Source organism: Pipistrellus hanaki (assembly GCF_964339955.1).
Source record: "Pipistrellus hanaki genome assembly, chromosome: 9".
In the NCBI taxonomy this organism is placed as follows: Eukaryota; Metazoa; Chordata; class Mammalia; order Chiroptera; family Vespertilionidae; genus Pipistrellus; species Pipistrellus hanaki.
The window spans coordinates 72,468,419-72,491,899 of record NC_140511.1 but is presented as its reverse complement, the minus strand read 5'-3'; the positions used below and the strand labels follow the sequence as shown (position 1 = coordinate 72,491,899).

At 39.4% G+C, this 23,481-nt stretch overlaps 2 protein-coding genes across 3 annotated transcripts in view; one reads left to right on the top strand and one right to left on the bottom strand.

The window, feature by feature from the left end:
* Positions 1 to 340: 340 nt before the first annotated feature.
* On the bottom strand, positions 341 to 1,927 carry RAG2 (recombination activating 2; the record flags this gene model as incomplete). The annotated part of the gene is made up of 1 exon (XM_084895699.1): positions 341 to 1,927. The coding sequence occupies one exon, from the start codon at positions 1,925 to 1,927 to the stop codon at positions 341 to 343; it is 1,587 nt and encodes a 528-aa protein (XP_084751825.1).
* A 350-nt stretch (positions 1,928 to 2,277) lies between these two features.
* IFTAP (intraflagellar transport associated protein) overlaps positions 2,278 to 23,481 on the top strand; it is a 53,403-nt gene continuing 32,199 nt past the window's right edge. The window contains exons 1-2 of one of the 2 annotated variants that reach the window (XM_084895328.1): positions 2,278 to 2,408; positions 20,378 to 20,533. In XM_084895328.1, the coding sequence (XP_084751454.1) occupies positions 20,401 to 20,533 (133 nt within the window). In that variant the 5' untranslated portion in view covers positions 2,278 to 2,408; positions 20,378 to 20,400. Of the gene's footprint in view, positions 2,409 to 17,766; positions 17,886 to 20,377; positions 20,534 to 23,481 lie in introns of those variants that run through there. The other variant, XM_084895327.1, reaches the window with a different exon arrangement.

The window sequence follows — 23,481 nt, the reverse complement described above, 5'->3', positions numbered from 1 at the left end:
CTTGATAAACATTTAACAAACTTAACGATAATTCATTTTCTACTTATTCATACCAATGGAATATATCTATCTTATCTTATTATTACTACATCTGTATTTAAGATTCTTTGAAAATATTCAGATAAGAAATTTTTATTTAAGATATCTTTGAGTAAATTATTTTTCAATTACTTAGCACTATTTTATAAGTACCTTTTACTGGTACTGAATTTCATCTAACTAAAAGAAAATACAGACAATTTCAATAAATGAAAAGATGAATATAATTTTATCATTGCTATGATTCTTTATAATTGGTTTAAAAACTTGATGCACTTGAATCTGGAAGGTTTTTGTGAAACTATTCAAACAACCTTCTAAGAAAGGACTTCTTGGCAGGAGTAAGAACTTTCCCAGAACGCTTCTTGTGGAGGGATTTCAGTGGAGGCTTTTTTAAGGGAACAGCTTGTTTTGGGGTTTGCAGTGCTCTTGCTATCTTCACATGCTCATTGCAGTAATACTTGTCGCTTCCTTGTGACAGCCGGATGAGTGTGCGTTCTGCCAGATCCATGCACTGGGCATGGACCCAGTGCCCATCTCCATGAGAGCAATAGATCATGGCAGGCTTATTTAGCTCAGTTGAATAAAATGGTACCCAAGTGTTGACATTCATATCACAAGTTGAGCAGCATTTGATCCAGTAGCCAGTTACAGACTCATCTTCCTCATCATCTTCATTATAGGTGTCAATGTCATCATCACCATGGAAACTATTTGCTTCTGCACTGAAACAAAATTCTTCTGAGTCTTCGAATGGTGTGGAGTCGCCTGGGTCTTCTGTTGATGTCTGACTATTGGGGAGCATTTTCTGATCTTCGTTCACATTGTCTCCAGCACATTTCAACAAGTAGAAATAGTATGCTTCTGAAGCAGCTTGTTTATTGTCTCCTGGTATGCCAAAGAAAATATTCCCATTGCCCATGTTGCTTCCAAACCATATCTTGCTGTGCTTAATATCTGGGGTCCAATCTGGGCTCTCCATCTCACGAATCTGTATCTTGTTGTCCTCAAAAGAGACTACATTGCAGACCATTCTTTTTTGATTGTCAATCTGATAGCCACCCACAATGATAAACTCATCATTATTTGTTTGAGTCACGATTGCACTAGAGAAAGCGATTCCTCCCTGCAAAACTGTGCAATTCACAGCTGGACTACCCAGGGGGAGATCAACCTTTATGCTGTACAGGTTGGCAGAGCGCATGTTATTGGCAAGTGAATGTCCTCCCAAAATATAAACCGTATCATTTCTGGCAATGGAGACATGAAAAGCGAGCCCGTCCTGAAGTTCTGGAAGAAGGTATGCTGTAGAGCACCCAAATTCAAAATCCACCAAGAAAACATGGGGCAGGCAGTCTGCTACAGTATTCCACTTTTCGGTGGTTCTCTGGGCAGAAGGTATGTATGACCGCCCTCCAAAGACAACACCCATGCTCTTCCCTCGACTATATACCACATTAATGGAATGACCATATCTGGCTCCAGGAACATCTCCTACCAAGTCTTTCTCAGTGCAGCGAAAAGTAACTTTTTTGTTGTTCTTGCTCACAACAGACATAACATACATCTTATCTGAAAGCTCATTGTTTGGTGTTTTCCCTCCGTGGATAATGTATTGTTGTTGCTTTTCAGACTCTGAGCCTCCTTTGAGTGTGCAGATGGCTGGGTAGCGAAGAGGAGGAAGGTAGCAGGAATCCTTAGAGAAAACTGTAGGCTTCAGTTTGAGATGGTCATCTTTTAGATCAAAATGGAAAACTCCAGTGGGGCAGGACCTCTTGGGCCAGCCTTTCTGGCCAAAGAAGAACACTTGCCCATCAAAATTCAGTAGTGAGAAGCCTGGTTGAATTAAGGCTGTGTTATTACTCACTGTAATCGTGTGTAGTGACATTTTCTGATCGTGGATAGTTCTCTTATCTGAAAGAATTACAAAAAAAATAATAATAACTTATTACAACTCTGTATGTAAATAACAGTGTTTCGATCCCCTCACATGAAGAAAGCATGTTTTAAACAAAACTTCTTCCACAAGCTTAGTAGTGGGATTGAATTAGCAAAATCCAGGCATTTAGGGTAAGCAAAGAGTCACAGAACCTTTCTGTCTAATACAAAGCAAGCAGCTGGGACACGTTTTAGAGTCGGACAACCCTCCCTTAGATTTCTGGGAATTATAGTCCTTTTTTCCTTAAAACCCACCACTCGACGTCAGAAAGAACTACATTTCCCAGAAATCAGTTCTCCATGGGTTGCAAGGCTCAGACAGTTTTCATTGCTCCGGGAAGGGAGACTCCTAGGTTGTTTTTCTGAAGGAGGACGTCAAAAGTGCGAAGTGACTGGATTTGGAGTCAGAGCAGAAATCTAGAGATTGGGAGGTGAGAGTGGCTAACGCAACAACCGGGTTAGGGGAGTCTGCAGCACCAGGAGGGGCTGGGACCCGGGGACTCCTAAACTGTAGACCTAGGAAGAAGAAGAGTTGCTCTGGCCGGACTGGGGTTGCCTGGAAACCGGAGCGTGAAGGATGCCAGGCCGAGGTGTCCTTGGAGAGAGAGGGCTGGCTGATGCGGTGGCTCTCCGCAAAGAATCGCACCCCTGAGCATCCTCAGGTTGCAGGGCTGGGAGTTCAGTTCAGGGGGGGCACCGAGGTTAGAAAAGCCCTCACTGTTTGCAGAACCGAAAGGCGAGTCTCAGAATACCTGGCGTGCAGGGCAGAAGCGACCTGATAATGATTTTTTAGCACTCTTATATGTAGTCATGAAAATATACAGTAATTAGCCGAAACCGGTTTGGCCCAGTGGATAGAGCGTCAGCCTGCAGACTGAAAGGTCCCGGGTTCGATTCCGGTCAAGGACATGTACCTTGGTTGCGGGCACATCCCCAATGAGGGGTGTGCAAGAGGCAGCTGATTGAAGATTCTCTCTCATTGATGTTTCGAACTCTCTATCCCTCTCTCTTCCTCTCTGTTAAAAATCAGTAAAATATATTTTTTTAAAAAAGAAAATATACAGTAATTAGACTTTAAGTGAGTGCCACGTCAAAGGCATTTTGTTTTCTCACCTGCCCTTGCTCTGGTTTTTAGGGTTCTTTTAGGAAAGCAGAGAAGATTCCTAAACCATTCTCTCTCTTTCTCTCCCTCCCTCTCACTTCCTCCTCCTCCCTCTCCCTTTCCGAAAATAGAGTTAGTGGCTGTTCATTCAGACCTCTCTTTCCAGCCCAAAACATTTGAAGTAATTCTTTAGTAACCCTTAAGCAGGCATTAAGCTGAGAGGTGCCACAGTTATTCAGGATTTCATAATTGTATCACAACATTTTTTTCCAAAGGTATTTACTATGAAGCAAGCTTGGCGAATTTTTATTTTTATTATTATCACCTACCTTAGAGAGATGTCACGAGCCTTAATGAGAAGCACCTTCTCTGTTTGCAGAGTGAAGTTCTAGGAACAAGAGAAAGGACACAAAATGGCACCGATTCCTTGACTTTTAAGAACAAATTATTAATATACTTCATAAAACAGTGGCTAAGATATGGACTCTGAAGGCTGACTGACTGCATTCAAATCTTGGCTCTGCCACTTACTAACTACGTGAATGTGGGCAAGCAATTTGAGGTCTCTTTGCCTCGGTTTCCTCATGTGTAAAATGGGATAATTATTTTACCTACTTCATAGGTTGATGAGTCTCGATTAATAAATCAATCACCTACCTTAGAGAGATGTCACGAGCCTTAATGAGAAGCACCTTCCCTGTTTGCAGAGCGAAGTTCTAGGAACAAGAGAAAGGACACAAAATGGCACCGATTCCTTGACTTTTAAGAACAAATTAATATACTTCATAAAACAGTGGCTAAGAGTATGGACTCTGAAGGCTGACTGACTGCATTCAATTCTTGACTCTGTCACTGAGTACGTGAACGTGGGCAAGCAATTTGACGTCTCCCTGCCTCAGTTTCCTCATGTGTAAAATGGGATAATTATTTTATCTACTTCATAGGTTGATAAGTCTCGATTAATAAATTAATGCACACATATAAAGGACTTAGAACAGGACTTTGCACACGGTAAAGTTGTTATGATTATACTTGAACTTATCAAAAGTAAGGTTGTTAGTACACAGTTACCTGCGGCTCATGGCCCATTATATTTATAATACCGGAGGTGATTAAAAGGGTTTTGGGATTCGGGAATCTGGTCAGTAGGTATAGACTGGTAATTATTTTTAGACTAATGAGAATTGGATAAGCATATGCAAAGGAGATGCGGGTGATGAGTTCAATTTAGATAAAGAAATATTTCATCCTTCTTGTTACCTTTTCTGTAACCCCGCATTAAATATGCAAGTTTATATTGGATTGTCTGAGTTCTAGTCTGAGCTCTAAAACTAGCTGCTCTAGAACCATCTCAGGCAAGTTATTTCCCCTCTGTCTTTTCATATTTGTAAAATGAGGATAATATTAGTATTTATATATTGGTTTTAAAATTATATTTTTATTGATTTCAGAGAGGAAGGGAGAGGGAGATAGAAACATCAGTGATGAGAGAGAATCATTCATCGGCTGCCTCCTGCACATCCCTTACTGGGGATTGAGCCCTCAATCTGGGCATGTGCCCTTGACTGGAATCGAACCCGGGACCCTTCATTCCACAGGCCATTGCTCTGTCCATGAGCAAAACTGGCTAGGACTACATCGGGTTGCTTTGAAAATTAAATGGAGTAATGTAAATCCCTGTGTATGTAAATCTCATAGCACAGTGCCTGGCAAATAATAAGTATTCAGTAAATGTTAATACTGTAATTTATTTTTACCCCCTCTCCCTCCAAAGGTATCTGGGACCACTTAGAATGTATGGTCAGTCTGAGATGTTGGTGGGGTTTCTGCCTTGATGCACTTCTGTAGATAGATGTAATTAATTGATAAATATCCTTTCTATCCATTAGTTTTAGTTGGGAGGGTCCTTAAGGTGAGATCTTTTAATACCCCGTGGGTTATTATACCAAGTGAGAAATGAAGGGTGAATGACACAGACTGTTGCTAAAGTGACGAAAGCAAGCCTCCCTCTTCCTCAGACCACAGTGGTTTGTGGGTTCAGCAGCGTGCCCTGCTTTTGAAATAAGCAGTTTTCTTTCTTTGTGGCCTGCCCAAGTATAGATAAGAAAAGGCATCTGTGCCACTAAGACAATGGAAAAGGAACTAAGAGGAAAAACTGTTGACCCTCAATTCTGTAAACGCAAACCCTAAGTGATCACTCCCAGCGTACTGTGCGATGATGGGCACAGAGTCGCCCACTTTTGTGGGGAGGGAGTGCTGGAGCCAAAGCCCATTTGTTGTAAACACTGATGAAGGCTGTTACGGGGATATAAAGCAGCCCATTCAGGGCGCACATAAGCCAAGAACACTTGGTTTTAAGCAGCAAGCTTTAAAAAACCTGTTTTCATTGTATGCAGCCTGTTGGCTTCATGTTAAGCTTGTCATAGGGATCTTGGTTGCTCATAAGTGAAAGCATGATTAACATAGATTAAACAGAACCTTTTTCTTGGGCAAGGCATAAGGAATACTACCCAGCCCTGACTGATTTGGCTCAGTGGATAGAGCGTCGGCTTGTGGACTCAGGGATCCCAGGTTTGATTCCCGTCAAGGGCATGTACCTTGGTTGTGGGCACATCCTCAGTGGGGGGAGTGCAGGAGGCGGCTGATTGATGTTTCTCTCTCATCAATGTTTCTAACTCTTTCTACCTGTCCCTTCCTCTTGGTAAAAACATCAATAAAATATATTTTTAAAAAAGGAATACTACCCATTTTTTGTAGTTTGGTTCAGATTCCTAAGGACTTTTGACCTGTTCTCTCTTTGATACTCTGCCATTGGCACACCTCATCATTTCAGGGACCTACTAGAAAAACAATGCTGGAGCTTACTCCTGTTAAGATGAATTAGCGCCTCTTGTAACGCAATTCAACTATTGGTGTACTTAATGTTCGATTACCCATAATTAAACCATGACCAGATGACTTAGGTATGTAAAGAACAAAAAATAAGGAATATGGAAGGCGTTGTCACATTATTTTGCAATACTTATTTAGTTTTTGAACTTTGCTTTATTCGCGTAAATACATTTTTACTAGAATGGACTATTGTATATTTTCCATGGCTTTAATATGACTATATTAGTGACATCTTTTCTTGTAAGAGTTTTTAAAAGGTTATACCAGAATTAAAATAACTAACTTGCATTCAACAGGCTAGATAAAACAGGCAGCTTTTGAAAAAGAAGACAGTGCTCTTCAACCGAAGGAAGTTTCAAAGTCAACACATTCAAGATTTTTTTTTTTTTAAAGACAGAACTAAAGGCCCAATAGACTTAAACACTTTTCCCAACCCCAAGCTAACGTTTTTCAGCAGGAAGAGGTTCGTTCGCTTTTGCACCGTGAAGCCAGGGCATAGCTGCGAATCAAAAGCGGACTGAGAGTGTGACGTCTGGGTTTGTAGTTTCTTGTGCCTGAATGGACTCTTTGCTCTCAAAGAAAAACCACCGTACTCCGAAGCATGAAACCTTACTCATCAGCGTTGCTAATGTTTTCCTGATTGCTCGAAAACAGCAAATGACCTTATGCTTGGATTAACCGTACCTGGCACGGTTAATCGGGTTTGAGACATACATGATCTGAATTTTTATTTTTTTATTTTTACTTTTTGTGTTGCTGGCAGTCAAACCAGAATTAGGTCTTCCTTGTGACATTGAGGCCAGAGAATTATTTCTGCCCTAAGATGAATGAATACCTGGGCTCTGGTGCCACAGGAATTAAATTCTTGCAGCAGCTTGAGACCAGAAAGCCCAGGAGTTTCCCAATTCGACATCATCCCTTCCCCATCTGGACATCCAGTCCACCTGCTAACTGCCAGGCTGCGGAAGGGGTCTCTCCCTTACCGCTGACAAACACAGGGGTGCATCTCTTGGCTTTGGTAGAAATGAAGGAATTGGACCTACCTGAATGCCAGGGGGGGCTGCTTCACTCCTCTCTGACAGTCGTGGCCGCGAATGTTAGCAGGACTTGGGGGAAGACACACTGGCTGCCCACTCTGACCGGGGCCTGCAGAAGGCGACGGTAGAGAGAGAGTGCGTGCGCCTGCAGATGTTCAGGCGAACGCTGCTTTAAGGGGAGTAACTGACTGTGACCTTTTTTTTTTTTTTTTTTTTTTTTTTTATCTTTAGATGGTTGAGGGAGATATCCACCAGGGTGCATTCTCAAGATTTAACTACTTCCTTACTGGCAACCAGTGGACATACCGCCCTCTGCTCGGTAAAGATAAAGGGAAAATCTGTTTGGAACCTTATTTATGTTTTTGTTGAAAATTTTTTCCAAAAAACGCAGAATTTAGAAAATGAATATCATTGCTATGATTTAAGTAAATGCTATTATGAAACAAATGGGAACTTATTTTTCCTAAAGCAGTGACCATTACTACCATTGTTAATAATTTAAAAAAAATATTTATATTTATGGATTTCAGAGAGGAAGGGAGAGGGAGTGAGAGATAGAAACATCAATGATGAGGGCGATGAGGGCGAATCATTGGTGGGCTGCCTCCTGCACGTCCCACACTGGGGATCAAGCCTGACACCTGGGCATGTGTCCTGCCTGGGAAATGAACCATGACCTCCTGATTTTTTTTTTTTTTTTAGGTTGACGCTAACCACTGAGATGCCAGCTGGGCCCATTGTCAGTCACTTTGACTTGCACTTGTGCTTTGACGGTTTCATTTTCTCTTATGGAAGCCTCAGAAAGGAGTTCTAGTTATTGGAGACCTATTACTAGCTTATATCAGGGAGCTGCTGTGTAATCTTTGTACAAGGGAATGATCGAGACAGTGGGCTTTGGAGTCAAGCTGACCTGATTTTCTCTGCTCGCTCTGCCATTTCCAGGTGGCGTCTACTTAATCTCTAAGCTTCTTTCCCCATCTCTGAAATGGGGGTAATAGAAATAGTTACATCAAACGGTTGTTGCAAATGATTAAATGAGATATGGTATTTAGAGTGCCCATCCAACTCTGTTGGTAGCCTCTCCCACTCCCACCCCAAAATTTCACCATCAAAGGAAGAATAAATGACAGGTGGCAAAAGTTGACTTCATTTTTGAATAATATTTTTTTAGAGCAGTTTTAGGTTCACAGCAAATTGAGTGGAAGTTACAGAGATTCCCATGTCCCTCCTGTGTCACTACCCATAGCCTCCCCTATTGTCAACACCCCTCCCCCCCCGAGGTACATTTGTTACAGTCCATGAATCTACAGTGACACATCATTGTCACCTGAAGTCCATACTTTGCCTCGGGTGTGGTGTAGTCTGTGGGTTCTGACAAATGTAAGATGACCTGCATCTACAGTTATGGTGTCATATAGGAAAAGTTCACTACCCTAAAAATACCCTGTGCTCTGAGTATTCATCCCTCCCTCCTCTTTTTACTGTTCCCATAGTTTTCCCTTTTAGCAACGTTGTAAAGCGAATTACGATCAGTTTGCTAGTGGAGGGTCTTGCCTTCAATTTGCAAATAAAATAAAATAAAATAAAATTGAAACATTTGTGAAGCACAATAAAGTAAAGCACAGTAAAATGAGGTGTGGTGTGCCTATAGTTGGAATCACACAGTATGTAATCTTAAAGGCTACTCTCTATCTTTTCCTGGCTTGATAGCTCTTGTGTGTGTGTGTGTGTGTGTGTGTGTGTGTGTGTGTGTGGCATTTCATTGTCTGTATGGACCATTGTTTATCTACTTTCTTACTGAAGGACATCATAGTTGTTTCCAGGTTTGGGCATTTATGAATAAAGCTGCTATAAACATCCATGTGCCCGTTTTTGTGTGGGCATCAGTTTTAGCTCCTTTGGGTAAATACCAAGGAGTGGGATTGATGGGTCATATGGTGAGTGTATATTTTGTTTTGTAAGAAAATGCCAAAACTGTCTCTCGAAGTGGCTGTGTGATTTTGCATTCCCACCAGCCATGCACAGGAGTTCCTGTTGCTGCACATTCGGTGTTGTCAGTGTTCTGGATTTTGGCCATTCAGATGGTTGAATAGTGGCACCTCATTGTTTTAATTTGTGTTTCCCTGATGGCATGTTATGTGGAGCATCTTTTCCTGTGCTTCTTTGTCATCTGTATATCTTCTTTGTTGAGGTGTCTGTTAAGGACTTGAGCCTAGTCTTTAAATCACATTGTTTTATTATTGTTGAAATTTAAGAGTTCTTTTGTATTTTGGATAATTTTTTTTCTATCATATATGTCTCTTGCAAATATTTTCTCTCAGTCTGTGGCTTGTGTTCTCATTCTCTTCACAGTGTCTCTCAGAGAGCAGAAGTTTTTAATTTTAATGAAGTCTCTCTTATCAATTATTTCTTTCATAGATCATGGTTTTAGGGTTGTATCTAAAAAGTTGTCAAGAGATATCCAAGGTCATCTAGGCTTTCTTCTATGTTTTCTCCTAGGAAATTTATGGTTTGTGTTTTGTATTTAGGTCTGTAGTCCATTTTAAGTTAATTCTTGTGAAGGGTGTACTGTCCGTGGTTAGATTAAATTTTTTATGCATGTGGATGGCCAGTTGTTCAAGAATCATTTGTAGAAAATACTGTCCATGCTACATTGTAGTATTGCCTTTGCTCTTTTGTCAGAGATCAGTTAACTATATTTGTGTAGGTCTATTTCTGGGCTGTCTATTCTGTTCCATTAATCCATTTGCCTTTTCTTTCACCAATTCCATAGTCTTAATTATTGTAGCTGACATAATTTTACAATAAAACAATTAATTAAAAAGGGTTGCATCAAGAAAAATATATACCACCTAGTACACCTATCACATAACCATAAAAATTTTCATTTCTTTGTGCTCTATTCTAATGTTTATCCAAGGTCCCAATCTACCAAAGGGTTCATCAAAGAAACTAAATGTGAGATATAAAAAATGTATTGTATGTCCACTATGCACAGTCATGGGGAGAAATGGAGAAAAATCATAGACATAGATCTTGCCCTTAAGGAACGTGCATGATAGTAGGATGAAACAACTTTTGATTGTGGATAAAGATACCCCAGATTCTTTCCATGCTTACCCTTAAAAGTACGCCAAGAAATCTTAATTATAGGTTACTAAATTAAAGGTTACTCATTCTTAAACCTTGAGGCAGAATTAAATTCTAACTTCTCCTAATTTCTCCTACCTTAAATCCAAGAAACAGTGGATGAATAAAGAATACAAATCAGTGTAATTACAGGATAAAATAATTTCTATTCCACAGGGGACATAAAAGTAATGAGATATACTGACGTAGTAATTGGACAAAAAGCAAGCATAATTGGAGAAAAACAGGATGTCAAAAATGGAAGACAGCTTCAAGTCCAGTCCCTTTATTTTTATATTCAAACAAACTTACGGCCAGAGAAGCCAAGTAACTTAACCAGGTGACAGAGCTGCAGGTGTGTGTACCTGGTGGGTTGAGGAGAGGTAGTGGAGAAATGCTGTTCCATGAACTCATGACAGTGTTGACCAAGAAGCCCAGGGCACCCCTCAAGCATCTCCATCCCCATTTTATAAATGCAGAAACAACTTAAATTACATCATTGCTCAATGACTTAGTGTTTGAAGTAAGGCTGATGGCAACTTTTCATAGCATTTGGATAGGCATAGACAATTTAAGAAATTTTAATAGGTGCTTGATTTAAAAAATGTTTTTTATTGATTTCAGAGAAGAAGGGAGCAGGAGAGAGAGAGAAACATCAATGATGAGAAAGAATCATTGATTGGCTGCTTCCTGCACACCCCACACTGAGGATTGAGCCCAGACTGAATCGAATCATGACCTCTTGGTTCATAGGTCGACACTCAACCACTGAACTACACTGACTGGACTAGGTGGTTGATTTTTAAGAAAATAATATAAATAGTAAAGGAAAGGGAGAAGTTTGGCTTGTTGAGTGAATCCCACAATATAGGAGTCACAACCGAAACTGACAGAGAGGAGAAAAGAGGAAGGAAAAGCAAATATAGGGACAGAAGCCATCTACAGTTAGTATGATGGATTGTCAAGAGAAGAACATGACAAGTGACTTGTCATTTTTTTGTTTAAAGCAATTAATTAAATATGGCCACCTACCAGAATTACTGGTATTTTTCTATGTTCCATGTTTTCTGATTTAAGGTGTATTCTTTGCCATAAATTTAAATGGGGGGAAATTTCATAGGTGTTTTACAGTGTTGTACTAATAAAAATTTCACTTTTGTGTTCTTAATATCTACCTTGAGTATAAAAACCATGTTGGAAAAAAGAAATTTTGTATGTGTGTCTGTGTGTTTGTTTTGTGTAAATTGAGGCAAAATTGCAAATAAAAATTCTGAGAGTAATTGGATGCATTATTTTTAAAGCCCATTTATAATTTCACATTCTTAGGAATTTAGAATTAAAAATAGTTGGGAATTTTTCCACTTTCACCCCTTTTTAAAATTTACATATTAGGAGGCTTTAGGAAATTTTATGAGGACAATTATGTGATACCATAATCAATAAAGAAATTAAAAAAAATAAAGGTCTTGTATAATGTGAAAAAAATTAAAATAGTTGGTAAATACATCTTTAAAATCTCATTTCTTTTAAGAGAATGTCAAATGAAAAGGTCGATTTTATTTGCAAGATCTGGCATTTTGCAATACTTAGAAATGAACTCCTGCAAGTGGAGTTGATTTAGTTCCGTTGGTCTACACCTGCTCCTAACCAACTGTGCACGTTTTGCTTTAAAATAGGCTTTCTAGTATAAAGCGCTGTGTACCACACTGGGCGCAGGTGGCCACCAGGCTCAGGAAGCTGGAGAGAGAGGGATACTCTTATTCAGGAGTGGATGCCTTCCAGTTACAGTTGTGCAATCCAGATCAAATAAGCATTAACGGGACTTTGCATCTCATGTGAAGGCGGGATTATAATGAGCTAATACATCTTTTATGATTTAAATCGTATTGCATGATTATAGAGCTGTAAGTGACTCTGGAACCTTATGGATTCCCAGCTTTGAAAGGGGCCTTTCAAGAAATGTTCACCGGAACACTATGATTGTCGACAACTCATTGATGTGGTTGATGACAGTTCTGAAGGAAGGAGGTCAATGTTGAATATGGCTGATCAATGTGTATTGCCCATTTTTCTTAATAAACGTGCTAGCCTGGAGGTAGATTGATGTGGGAGTTTTGTTAGGGGATGAAGATAGGGCTTTTACTTGTGGTTACCCACAACTCCAAAGTTGTTTGTTTTTTAAAGCAACTAAAAAAAAAAAAAAAAAAATGGTGGTGAAAAGATATTTTCCCTGACTTCAGAAACAATGGATTTTCTGAAATTTGTCCTATGGGTGTATTCTTTAGATTCCACATCCACAGGTGATCTGTTTTTTTAAAAAAATGACAGCAGAGAGCAGAGAGAGGCAGTTTGAGTGCTTAACTGCTTGCCTTTTTCTTTGTTTAATGGAATGCAGAACTGTGTAATTGAAAATAGTCTAATACTCAGTTGACCTGCCTCAGTGAGCCAATGCAGATATGTCTGGATTGACTTACACAGCTTGGAGGAAGACTATATTTTGGGGAAATAAAATTGATTTTATACAATCTGCTGATGAACAGCCAGGCTTAATGAATGATAGCCTCAAGAAACCTCATTACAGTCGCGTGGATGAATAAGAAGGATAGGGAAGCAAATTTTTCAAGAGGAAAGCTTCTGTTTAAACATGGCATTTTATAGATTAGCTTTATTCCCGTCCTCCAGAATTTTCTGCAGGGGGGAAACAACAGTGCCAACATTCCTGGTAAAACTTTCAGTGATAATTTTTTTCTTTTCCTAAATCCCTTTTGCGTTAAAGTGGCTCAACCTTCATCTACACTTCTCTCCCTCTTTTTAAAACTTTTATAGATTCATAAGATAGATTCATATGATGTTGTAAAGAGATGTCCATAGCAAAAAACCAGTTTAGCTCAGTGGATAGAGCATCGGCCTGCGGACTGAAAGGTCCAGGTTTGATTCAGGTCAAGGGCATGTATCTTGGTTGTGGGTACATCCCCAGTGGGGGGGGGGTGTGCAAGAGGCAGCTGATTGATGATTCTCTCTCATCAATATTTCTAACTCTCTATCTATCCCTCTCTTTTCCTCTCTGTGAAAAATCAATAAAATATATTTTTAAATTAAAAAAAAAAAAGAGATGACCATAGAGGTTCCATGATCCAGCCTTTTGCAATGTTAACACCTTGTAAGAATGTAGTAGTACATGTGGGAAATGGATATTGGTAGAATCCACAGGGTATATTCCGATTTCACTAGCTGTATATACACTCATTTGTATGTGTGAGTAGTTCAACTATAGCACATGTGTTGCCTTGCATAACCACTACCACAATCAAGACACTCAGCTGTAACACCACTATAGGAATCCACTACCTTACCCCATTGATATTCACATTCATCTCTTCCCTTCATTTATGACCCCAGTAACCACTGACTGTTCCCCATCTATCTTGATTATTGTCATTTCATGAAAGTTATATAAATGGGATCATGCAGTCTGTATATAGCCCTTTGAGATTGGCTTTTTCTCCACATAATTCCTTTGAGGTTCATCAAGGTTATTGAATGAATCAGTAGTTTGTTCCTTTTTGTTGCTGAGTAATATTCCATGGTAGGGATGTACCGCAGATTAACTGTTCACCCACTAAAGGACATTTGGATTGTTTTCTGTTTTTTTTTTTTTGTTTTTTTTTTTTTTTTACTATTGTGAATATAGCTGCTGTGACCATTCATATATAACTTTTTCATCGGAATACGTCTTTATTTCTCTGGGATAAATGCAAAGAATGCAGTTGTTCGTTTGTATGCTAAGTCTATTTTTAGTTTTGTCAGGAACTGCCAAACTCTTCAGAATGGCTGAATCATTTTGCACTGCCACCAGCAACATACGAGTTACTCAGTTTTTCTGCATCCTGCCAGCATTATCACAATTTTTTATTTTAGTCATTTTTAATAAGTATCTCATTGTGGTTTTAATTGGCATCTCTCTAGTGGCTAATGATATTGAACACTTTTTCATGAGATTATTTTCCATTAAATATCCTCTTTGCTGAAATATCTATGTGTGTCTTTTGTCCTTTTTAAATTGGATTTTTTTCTTTAGTGAGTGTCGAGAATTCTTTCTGTATCCCATATGTTGGTCCTTTATTGGATATGTGACTTATAAATATTTTCTCCTCGTCTGTAATTTTTCGTTGCATCTTAACAGGATCTTTCACAGAGCAAAGTTTTTAATTTTTCTAAGGTTTAATTGATCAGTACTTTTATGGATTGTACTTTTGCCTAGTCCCGTATCCTACAGATTGTCTATATATATTTCCTGCTTCCTCTATAAAATTCACTCTTTTGCCTTGATCTATTGTTCTTATTCCTATTACATACTTTATTTTTAAATGTTTTCACTCCTTTCCATATCACTAATCATGAAGCAGGTCATCATAGTCATTCCTGTTACAAAAATGGAGTCCTGTATTGAACGTGTAGATTTACAGTCTTCATTAGGAGAGGAGCTAGAACCTGTCCTGTTAAGGAAAACATCATGATATCTATGTTCATGGTAAGCATGTAGTAAGCCTGCATTTTTTATTACAGGCAATTCTTTTTCATTTTTCCTTAAGATGAGCTTTGGCCCAGGAAAAAAGTATAGCTAAGGCATGCCTCCTAGTGAGACCTCTGCATGGATGACAACTCAACTCTTTTCTAAAGACCTCTCTCTCTCAGTGCTTCCTTTGATATTCACTGCAGTGCACCTGGGAGAATTTATGTAAAATATAGATGCTTATGCCATCAAGATTTTTGGTGATAATGAAAAATTCCATGCCTTTTAAGTGTTAGAATAGATTTGTTGGCAAAAGCTTATAACTTGAAGTGCAGTATATTCTTTGATGTTAGAATTGTATGTTTTTATCTCATCTTTGGTGTGTGTGTGTGGGGGGAAACAGCAAAGGAGTTGAGATTCTTTTCTATTTTTTAAGATTTGTATTCATGCCTTCTTCTTTATTCCTTTTATATTTTCCTTTGTTTTCTTCTTTGTATTGGTAAGTATCGATATTTGAAACAACAGTATTACTGGGTACAGAATATAGTCGGAGGCATAGTTGCTCCCCTCCAGGGGGAGATTGTTGCTTTTTGCCTAATTTCCTGCTGACTTCCTATAGACCTTGAGATTCATAATCATGAGCATGTCTTCATTACTTATGACGTGAGAGCCACACAGTACTCCTCATCAATAGAGTCATTAGATGACAAAAACCCCAACTAAAGTTTCCCAGATTCATTCATTCATTCATTCACTCACTCACTATGGTTGGACTAGATGACCTTCCTGTTTCTATCAACTCTAAGAATCTGTGGCAACTTCTGTCACTGGACTTCTTTCTCTTTTCTTAATATGAACTGAAAGACCTAAAAAAATGAGAGGGTTCAAAATAGGTGTAGTTAAGTCAAGGGAGAAGCAATCAGTTCATACCGGGTCTCTTCTGTCATAAATAAATCAGTACCCTTACAATGCAACTTGGTCTTTTTGAGATTTGTTCGTTTCCCAAACTACAAAGGGAGACTCAACCTGTGAAATATCAGGGTTGATGGTTTCGTTTCCTTATGCAGGGAGACTTACTTTGATCATATCCCATCCTACCTTTTAGCACAGTGGGAGATTTTTGTTGAGCAGAACTATGAGAATTTGAGAACGTGGGTTTTGATAGCTCCTGGACAAATATTTAAAAATGTATTATTTATTATTTTAAATATCAGTGGTAAGCCTCCAGGTGTTTTTTATTTTAATTTATTTTTAATTTATTTTTATTTATTTATTTATTATTTTTTTAAATTGATTTTTTACAGAGAGGAAGGGAGAGAGCTAGAGAGCTAGAAACGTCGATGAGAGAGAAACATCGACCAGCTGCCTCTTGCACACCCCCTACCGGATATGTGCCCGCAACCAATGTACATGCCCTTGACCAGAATCGAACCTGGGACCTTTCAGTCCGCAGACCGACGCTCTACCGCTGAGCCAAACCAGTTTCGGCTCCAGGTGTTTTTTTAAACCTGATTGTGGACATACAGCTCTCTCTGTGCTGTTAAAAAGCAGGTTATGGGCCTGGCCAGGTCACTCAGTTGGTCAGTGCATTGACCCAGTATGCCATGACTATGGGTTCAAATCCCAATCAGGGCACATAAAGAAATTACCAATGAATGCATAATTAAGTAGAACAATAAAACAATTTCTCTCTCTCTCTGTCTCTCTCTCTCTGTCTCTCTCTCTCTCTGTCTCTCTCTCTCTCTCTCTACAATAAAGTAAAAATTTAAAAAGCAGGCTATGCACATTGAGAGGAGACTAGCTCATGGCATCTTGTTTCTTAAGGCTTACCACTCTTGTCTTTGAAAGTTGTGTTTTGTGTAAGTAAGCTGCATGGAGCAGGGATCTGAAGGTAAACATCAACGAAGTGCTAAGTCAGTGGTGGTAATCCCACACACCATGATTCATAACGAGCTCCTTTCAGAGAGCACACAGCACTGGCTGGCTTGGGTGGTGGTAGAAAACTGGACTTCAGGGAGGGCTCCCTTGCTATAAGCGGCCGGATAAGAAGAGAACCCTGTATCTCACCAAGCCTGTGGTTTTCCTGTGATGTTTAGCAGTCTGAGCAGAGCAATGCTTCCTCCAGTGTTTCCTACTGGAGGCTGTGATTGTGACGGTGATACTTATGATTTGCCAGTAGATATTTATACGCATTGACTTATCCTCATACTTTCTGGGTTTTTCATGTGGAGCTTCTAAGCATAAACACATGAAAACAAAGCGAAACAAAGAATCTTGTTATCCAGGCAAGTCTCCCTCTCTCTCCCGTTCTTTTGAAAAAATACTTTGTGATAAAAACACAAACACAATATGAATAGTAACTGAAAAAGCATTGCTTCCTTTTAGAAAACCGCTAGGATTTGCATAAACCACTCGACTGTCTGGCGAGTGCTGAGCTGCTCTGTCAGTCCCGGGGGACTTTTCACATTAGGTTTTTTGTATTTTTACAGACAGGGATAGTTCCACATTTGAAGGTGGGTATTTGTTAAATGCTTCCAATAGTAACATGTTGTGAAACTGGATTTTTCCAGAAGTCTTAAAAAAGTCAATGAAAGCATCACCTCTTCTTTACTGTGATCATCATGTGAAGGAAATTAAAGGTCTTGAAGGATTTTGAATTTGTGCTGGGCGCAGTTTAGTAAAGCTGACATGTGCTAAGGCTAACTATTCAAACTATTCCAGTTTGAGAATTGGGAAGTTGAAAGGAATTTCTGTCATCATTCATAAAGGAGACAGCTACAGCCATCTCCAGTACCGGTGACTGTTGCTGTGTGGTGTTTGCTTGCTGACGTAGTTTCCCGAGATGGTTCAAGCAACATTGATATAATACAGTGTTAGAGTTTCTTTTTTTTTGGTTCAATTCTGAAAAAAGTGGATTGACATTGACATGCTTGGAATTAAGTACATGTCCTACTGGTAGTGGCATAATAGCTATGGGGGAATATATCATTTTTTTATCTAGCAACTCCAAACGTAATTGATTAAACTTTGGATTGCTGAAGGTTGGCAGTGTTACAAGTAAGTTTTCATAAACTGTAATTGATGCTTTTCCCTGTATCTAATTCATACAATAGTTTGAGCTGTAGCCAGTTCGGCTCAGTGGATAGAGCATCGGCCTGCGGTCCCAGGTTCGATTCCAGTCAAAGGTCACGTACGTTGGTTGCAGGTTCAATCTCCAGCCTGGTCCTTGTGGGAGGCAAGCAATCAATGTGTCTATCTCACATCAATGTTTCTCTCTCTCTGTCTCTCCCCTCTCCTCCATTCTCTCTAAAAATCAATGGAAAAATATCCTTGGGTGAGGATTAGCAACAACAACAAAAACAGTTTGAAACTGTTTCTTTCATTTTGAGTTGGTACAGAGCTCCACGTTTTATTTTCACCCTGTCTTTTACAGCACCATGTTTTATCTGGGGTTGTAGTGAGGACTTACCGTGATTGATCTGAAGGTAATAGCAGCGCCTTCAAAGATAGTGACAGTCAAAAGAGGTCTTTGTGTGCGAAGACCCATCCATTGTCATTGCTGTGATCATCATGGCTAGGACTTCTTGAGTTGCCCTATCTATTCATTGAATCCTCATTCCCATCTTGGGAGGTACATGTAACGTCACAATTTCTATTTAAAACCTTGGGGTCAGGCGTACCTCACTCATTTATGGATAATAAAGAACATTATAAACTGATGAACCAAAAGATAGATATAGAGACAGTAAAGCAACAAGCAGACTGTCAATTTACAGTGGGGAGGGGAGGGAGATCTGGGGGAGATAATAGATCAACCGAAGGACTTGTATACATGCATATAAGTACAACCAATGGACATAAAACTCTGGGGAGGGAGGGTATGTATGGAAGGAAGGGAGGGAGGTAAAAAAAAAAATCAATAAAATATATTAAAAAAAAAATAAAACCTTGGGGTCAGGTGTATTTCAGAATTCAGAATAGATTGGAGTTTAGAAAGTTAATCTGGGCAAATGCCACATATTACACAAAATCTCCAGTGGGGTCTGGAAAAACATCGTGGAAGCAAGCCAGATAGTATTTCTCCAGGGAACTATCTGAATAGTTACTCTGAGTGAAATAATAATGAAAGCTGTAAGTACTTTCATGTTAATTCAGATCCTTCCACCACATGAGGTTGTGAAAACATTTTTATTTTTTTCCTGAGCTATCCAAATATGATGAGTAACAGATAACTGATTTTTATCCTTGTTTTAGAAAAATATAAGAATCTTGGTGCTTTCTCTGCTATACAGTATTGGAGAACCCCTTCTCTTTACCATCCCCCCTGAATCATACCAGCTACTTAGGCAGTAATTGCTCCTGTGCTTTTTATAGATGGTCAGTTTTCTCAAAGCTAGGTGAGACTAACATTCCATACAGAATGAATGGAACTTAACAAGGTGAAACCTCATAAGTAAAGCAGAAGTTCAAACTGTGTGTGGATTGAGGCATTCACTGTGTCTCTGCCAGAAGGCACTTAGTTGTGCTAAGTAAACTGACACTGTGGAGGGGCCGCCAGCAACGTGAATGTGGTCTTTAGCTTTGTAGCAGGAGTGCACTATTTTTTTTAATAACAACTTAAAAAAATGTTTTATTGATTTTCCACAGAGAGGAAGGGAGAGGGATAGAGAGCTAGAAACGTCGATGAGAGAGAAACATCCACCAGCTGCCTCCTGCACACCCCCTACCAGGGATGTGCCCATAACCATGGTACTACATGCCCTTGACCGGAATCGAACCTGGGACCTTTCAGTCCCCACTGAGCCAAACCGGTTTTGGCAGGAGTGCACTATTTAGAGTGTGGGTGTTCGTCCCATCTCAGTGTACCCAGACCATGTCTGGATTTCATTTCTGGATGGCCTGTTTTAAAAGCAAGGGGGCGGTGTGTAACCTTTTCCAAGTAGATTGATCAGGAGGATGAAAGGACTTGAAGCCATGTCAGGGAAGGCACAGGTGAAGTAATTGGGCAAGTTTACACGAGTGTTTTGTCACTTTCTAGCCACGTTAGACCAGAGTACCTGCTCAAATGAGAACAGGTTACTCCTTGACTCATGATGGGGTTGCATTGAGATAAATCAGCATAAGTTTTTGAAAATATTTAAGTTGAAAATGCATTTACTACCACGCTAGACAGTATCAGTTGTTTATCCTCATGATTGTGTGGCTGACTGGGAGGTGCAGCCTCCTGTGACTGCCTAGCATCGGGAGAGAGTATCGTACTGCATGTCATAAGGCCAGGATAAGACCACAATTCAAATTTGAAGTATGGTGAGAGCTTATTGTTTTCACACCATCGCTAAAATAAAAAATAAAATAAAAAATAAAATAAAAAATCCTAAGTTGAACCATCTTAAGTCAGGGACTGTCTATAATTTTAGCCTCATATTGATTGACTGCCAGCTCTATGCCCTTTCCTAAGCTGTTAAACATTTGCGATACAAAGATGAAAAGGCGTGAATTAAGGAGATGGAAATGTGGAAACTGAAGCAAAAATGAAACTGTGGTAGCCCTTCAGAAGCCAGGATATGAATGAACTCTGAACTCTTGAACTAGAGCTTATTACTGTAGTAGTAACTATCTTGACCTGTCCCTTTTTGTACTTGCAATTCTTTCACCTGCCCATTACAGTATTTTCTGAGAGGCTGGTACTGCATGACTGTCCAGCTTACGCTTTTCTTTGTTCCACAGATAAAGTGGTCCCGTGAATAGAAATGCCTGCCCAAATACCAGAACTGGAGACAATGGATGAAGATAAAATGATTAAAGAAGTCTTGGATAAGTTTGTTAATTGCCATGAGCAAACATACGAAGAATTTCTGAGCACCTTTACTTATCTTTCAAAAGGTAAAATGGAAAATAAACTTTCTATAGCAGTAGAGATCAATATTTTAGTATAATTTTATGTCTTCACTTGCCTTTCCCGAAAGACTATTTGATGAGCATTAATTCATTCATTCATTCCATTCCTTTGATCAGACAATTCTTATTAGGGCATTCATGGCTGATTCATATAAATACCAACAGTTTTAATGCAACCAGGAGTTGTATGATGGAGTCAGAACCATTGGATTTGAGAACTAAAAAGGACCTGTGAAATCAATCAGTATAATCTTTTCATTTTATTTAGGAAGAAACCCAAGTGCAAACAGTTTAAGCATATTTAAAACTTTAAAGAAATATAGCACAGTATAGGCTGTGGAGTTTTACTGCACACATTTGTATCCTGGCATCGCCACTTTCTGGCTATGTGACCTAGGGGAGAGGGTTATCGAGGAAAAAGGGAATAATAACAGACCCCCAAAGGTTGGTGCAGGTTAATTGAGAGAATCTGTGTAAAACTCTTAGCATATTGTCTAACATGTAAGTACTTAATGAAAGCTAGGTATTGTTGTTGTGATGATGATGTTATGATTTTTGTACAACGGAAACAAACTTTTAGACCGGAAGTGGTTAACTGAAGCTGAAAGGCCAAACCTATGTCCTGTGTGTCATTATGCGTGTTATTTTTTTTGTTTGTTTGTTTTGTGTTTTTTTTTTTTTTTTTGCCACCTACAGTATTGTTCTTGATTTTTAAATTGAGCCAACATTTAAGAGTTGCGAAATTGTACGTAAAAATCTTGATCTATTTTTTTCTGATAAGTGAGAAGATCTGTTACCTGTTATTTTCCCTGTTGGCAATATCAGCTGGAGCTCAGGAGCCCTTGCCCGGAGAGCTCCCTAGTTTGTGGCGCTCTCTGGCACTCACAATCTAAAAATGTGTGTATACATCGCCTACTTCGTTCACTTAAGTGGCTCCTGTAGGCATTTGAGTTTGTAATTTATATTGTAAATTAGAGGCCCATTGCATGAAGAGATTTGTGCCATAGGCCTTCCTTCCCTTGGCTTCCAGCACCGGTTTTCCTGCCTTCACTTTGGCCGGAGTCTGCCGCCTTTGCTGCCGTCTTCGTCTTTGCTGCAGACTCCGGCCAGAGTATGCCATCTTTGTCTTTGCTGCAGGGCAGAGTGCCGCTGCTGTAGATCCCCTCACCCCCTGCCCTCCCTCTCATAGCAGGCGTCCTGCTCTGCCCAGCCACTCCATGCCTGGAGTAGCTGGCCGGCCACCATCTTTCTCCTTCTAATTTGCATATTCCCTCCTGACTGGCTGGTGGGTGTAACGGAGTGATGGTTAATTTGCATGTTTCTCTTTTATTAGTGTAGAAGAGTCTGCTTCAGATCCCCCTTGGCTTGATCTCAACCTTGGTCCTTTCTGGGTCATTGATCACACTTGTGAGACTGTTGGTTCTCCACTTAGCTGCACCTTGGACTCACCGGAGGAACTTTTAGAGCATGTTGATACCAGGGCCCACTCTAAGTCTTAGCTGAGGTCTAGAAATCAGTAATTTGTAAAAGTTCCTCTGGCTATTCTAACACGAACCTGAGATTGAGAATAAGGAGTTTCATAATTTTAAAGATCATGATGCTGAAAAAACTTGTCATGCTTTTAAGTCATGATTCATGTGTCCTCAACAAATGTAAAAGTAGGGTCGTTATCAGGAAGCAAAGAAAAAGTGATTTTAACTTGTTTCTTTCGTTGTGCAAAGTAGTTGGAATATCAGTACCTGTTTTGTTTACCCTTAAAAGTTGTGGACTGTGGTTTTGTTTATACTTAAGGGAAAAGGAGACTTTAGGAAATCTCTAATTACCTTTAGGACTCTGAATGATCTATTTTGACATGATAGGTGGATCAGATTAATCATGATAATGACCAAATCACCTTCACCTAGGAATTTGGGTTTAGGAAGATGCTTGCTTTCTTTGAGGCGAATGATTTAGTTCCATATTTATTGGACCCAAACATGCTGGTATGCAATGTCTGGTGGTGGTGGTGTATGTGTGTGTAAACAAGGGTAAAAACAGCTGAATTTATGCATTTTGGTATGCCAAAGGCATTTTGATAATTACAATTATTTTGGAAATTATTTGTAAAGCTGACTATTTTTGTACTGTGGCAGAGCAAGAACTTGCAAGGACTTGGCTGTTTCAATGAGGTTATAATATTTTTTGGAGGGAGTAAGAGGGGCTGTTCTCTTTTCAGAGTTCTGTATGATCATTGCATGCTGAGACAGAAACTGTTGCATATGTGGCCACTTCATTTTGAGTTTAGTTTGGGCCCCAAATTGAGCTGAAATAAATGATGACACAAATCACATAAACTGCATCTCCAAGCACACAAGGGTTTTTATTTTTTTATTTTTTTTCCTTTCAAAATATCCCTAGGCGCCATTCACATTATAAACTAATGACCTGAAAAAATTCCTCTTAAAGCACAAAGAGTTGTGAGTGCAGAAATGTTGTGAGTGCTTAAATTAGTAAGCATTCCTTTTCCTCTTGAAATATTTAAGTACCTTCTGAAGAACCAAATGGGATTTAGGGGCAGGCCTAAGAGTTGAGTGATAGGAGAACTGATCAAAGTGGATATGGTTCTTTTTTTTTTTTTTTTTTTTTTCCTTCTTTTTTTTTCTCATTGATTTCAGAGAGAGGAAAGAGAGGGAGAGAGAGAGAAACTTCAAAGATGAGAAAAAATCAATTGGTTGCCTCTTGCACTCCCCCTACTGGTGACTGAGCCTGCAACTTGGGCAGGTGTCCTCAGGGAATAAAACTTTGGTCTCCTGGTTCATAGGTCAACACTCAACCACTGAGCCATACCGGCCAAGGTTTCATTCGGTTTTAAGGAAAACATGAAAGCTGTTTACTCATAGTTTTCCCCTTCTTTTCAGCCCTTCATTTCTCTTTGTCTGTTTGGTCGTTTCGCT